Source organism: Toxotes jaculatrix, chromosome 3, assembly GCF_017976425.1.
Source record: "Toxotes jaculatrix isolate fToxJac2 chromosome 3, fToxJac2.pri, whole genome shotgun sequence".
NCBI lineage: Eukaryota > Metazoa > Chordata > Actinopteri > Toxotidae > Toxotes > Toxotes jaculatrix.
In genome coordinates this window covers 6,005,001-6,008,030 of record NC_054396.1, presented here as the reverse complement: position 1 = coordinate 6,008,030, position 3,030 = coordinate 6,005,001, and the positions used below count along the sequence as shown (strand labels likewise).

At 48.5% G+C, this 3,030-nt stretch overlaps 1 protein-coding gene across 1 annotated transcript; it reads left to right on the top strand.

Moving 5' to 3' along the window:
* The first annotated feature begins 1,079 nt into the window (after positions 1–1,079).
* On the top strand, positions 1,080–2,331 carry gpr27 (G protein-coupled receptor 27). Its single transcript, XM_041034432.1, has one exon. The coding sequence runs from the start codon at positions 1,110–1,112 to the stop codon at positions 2,223–2,225; it is 1,116 nt and encodes a 371-aa protein (XP_040890366.1). The 5' UTR covers positions 1,080–1,109; the 3' UTR covers positions 2,226–2,331.
* The last annotated feature ends 699 nt before the right edge of the window (positions 2,332–3,030 follow it).

The window sequence follows — 3,030 nt, the reverse complement described above, 5'->3', positions numbered from 1 at the left end:
TTATCATTTACCACCATTTTTCTTCATTTAGATTTCAGTTAACTGATTTCATTTAACAGATGTTCACTCAGTAGCTTAATATTATTTCCTGTTTGTGTGTGTGCGTGCGTACGTGCGTGCGTGTGTGTTGTCTTGCATTATTCACTGACATTAATTAATTACTTAAATGCGGACTTTTATAATACTCCTATAATTATGATATAATGCATAATAATCCCATATTTATGCGGTACGTTCCTAAAAGTCCTGATCCGAGTTGTTTTGATAACCTGCTGTAATGTGGGTGGAATACATTAAATACTGTGCAGTGTTACAGTGTCAATCCGTCAACATTTGCATCTCATCAGCGCATGGAGACAGCCATCCTATAGGCCTACATCGCAACAGACAAGCATCTGCAGATGAGACTCCTGACTGATCCCAGGCCTGCTCACTACATGCAAGCGGACGTGCTTCGCATATAGGCTAGACGCCGCCGTGTGAAATCCACCGATAGACTCCGTTACAGGCGCTTCCACCTCTGTGAGCTTCCGACCTCCGCTCAGCCTTTACAAACATGTTTGCTTTTGCAGGCTCTGCGCTAGCCAACAGCTGATATTTTAGCTGTCGCCGTTGAGGCTGCGGGTGCGTAATTGCGCCATGCTTCCGCACCACACTGTCTGCTTTTTTATTCCTCAAGACGAACGGGAGACCTCCGCCATCGGTGGAAACTGAGATGGGTTTTCTGAGGCGCTTGTCTGCCGAACGGATGCTTTGCGAGATGGTGCGTGAACCTAAACCAGCCTGCTTCTATTCAGCTGAGGATGGGACAACACACGGGGATGGGTTTTTTGCCGGACACTTGTGAGATGAAGGATAAGAAGAAAAAGAAGAAATATTAAATGATTTTTATTTGTTCGTTTTTTTTTGGTGGGGATCTGTGCTCATCGGGATGGATGTGATCCGATGTTGAGCGGATGATTCTGGGTGGAATTTATTCCTGACTGGTTTTTCTGTGTAAGGGGGGGGGCGGTGGATCGTGTTGATATTGCTTTTCCATTCAGTCCTGGCAGGATACTACCGCTCGTCGATGAATTGATGTGGGAATACGCACTGTCTCGGCTGCATAGATGGCAAACACAAGTGAGTTTGGGGAGAGCAGCCCGTCCTTACAGAACTATGCGTCCACGGCCTCTGCGGTCAAGCTGGCCTCCCTGGGTCTGATCATGGGCATCAGCCTGCTAGGCAACGCGTCGCTGTCGCTGCTGCTGCTGAAGGACAGCTCTCTGCACAAGGCTCCCTACTATTTCCTCCTGGACCTGTGCCTGGCGGACGTGGTGCGCTCTGCTGTGTGTTTCCCCTTCGTGATGGCGTCCATCAGCGGCGGCTCCGCTTGGCCGTACAGCGCGCTCAGCTGCAAGATCGTCGCGTTCATGTCGGTGCTCTTCTGCTTCCACGTCGCCTTCCTGCTCTTCTGCGTCAGCGTCACCCGGTACATGGCGATCGCCCACCACAGGTTTTACTCCAAGCGGATGAATCTGTGTACGTGCGTGGCGGTGATCTGCATGGTGTGGACCCTCTCCGTGGCCATGGCTTTCCCCCCGGTTTTCGACGTGGGCACCTACAAGTTCATCCGTGAGGAGGAGCAGTGCATCTTCGAGCACCGCTACGTGAAGGCGAACGACACGCTGGGCTTCATGCTGATGCTGGCCGTCATCGTGGGGACGACCCATGTGGTTTACATTAAGATGCTGTGCTTCGTCTACGATCACCGTAAAATGAAACCGGCCCAGCTGGTCCCGGCCATCAGCCAGAACTGGACCTTTCACGGCCCCGGAGCCACCGGGCAGGCCGCAGCCAACTGGATCGCCGGCTTCGGCCGCGGACCCACCCCGCCCACGCTAGTCGGCATCAGGCAAGCCTCTCACCCCGGTAACAGGAGGCTGCTGGTGCTGGATGAATTTAAGATGGAGAAACGCATCGGGAAAATGTACTACATGATCACACTGACCTTCCTCATTCTGTGGGCTCCTTATATAAGCGCTTGCTACCTGAGAATATTTGTGCGGGGGGCTTCGGTCCCGCAGCTCTACCTGACCGCCGCGGTGTGGATGAGCTTCGCTCAGGCGGGAGCGAACCCCATCATCAGCTTCCTGTTCAACAAGGAGCTCCGGATGCGACTCAGAGCCTGTTTCCCCTGCTGCCTGGGAACGCAGACACCCATGGAGCCATACTGTGTCATCTGAACCGCACATACCCCCCCACCCACCCAATACTGCCAAAGACACATTTGTTATCAAGCTCCAGAATGTACACAAACTGGTCCCCAGAGTGTGTTGTGCACATGTAGACAGGGATTTTTGTGGAGGCTGAATCCACTTCAGTTCACTTTATCCACATTTTTCATTTGTGGCAAAGAGTTCACCAACTATTTACATCAGTAAAAAAAATACAAATAAAAATAATAAAAATAAGCTTACCATGGAGTTAATTTCTTTCTATGTTTTGCTTATCAGACTGATTTAATCTATGAGGCATATTGAGGCATAGAAGCATAAAGTGATTCTTAAAATATATATATAGCCTAGTGTGTTTGAAGGTTGTCCGCTTCACCAACTGGGCCTCATAATTAAACCTTTTAATTTACACCTCTGCATGTATTGTAGGTGACATTCATTCCAAATATAGGGTATAGTCCACATGACAAACGTGTGTCATGTTATGTCCTATGTTTGGAGAATTTTTCCCTATATATGCTGTATGGAGTATATCAACCTATTTTGGTCCACCACAATATTGTACATGAATGTCATTTAGGCTATTTGTTTGTACATTTTGAAATAATATTGCGACACACCTGACTGAGGTCGTTTGCCTTCTGCAGAGCTGATGACTGAAACACAACAGAACTGTTTCATCAGCTGATTGGAGTCAGTTTCTTTGACATCTGCGACATACCTGCTCACTAATCATTTCAGTTCCACACAGGAGACACAGATCTCAGAATATTTTTAATCAGGATAATGTCCCATTTGTAAATACTGTAAAGCC

Excerpts from the sequence above, each read along its gene's own strand:
- gpr27 (XM_041034432.1), top strand. The coding sequence starts at position 1,110 with ATGGCAAACACAAGTGAGTTTGGGGAGAGCAGCCCGTCCTTACAGAAC.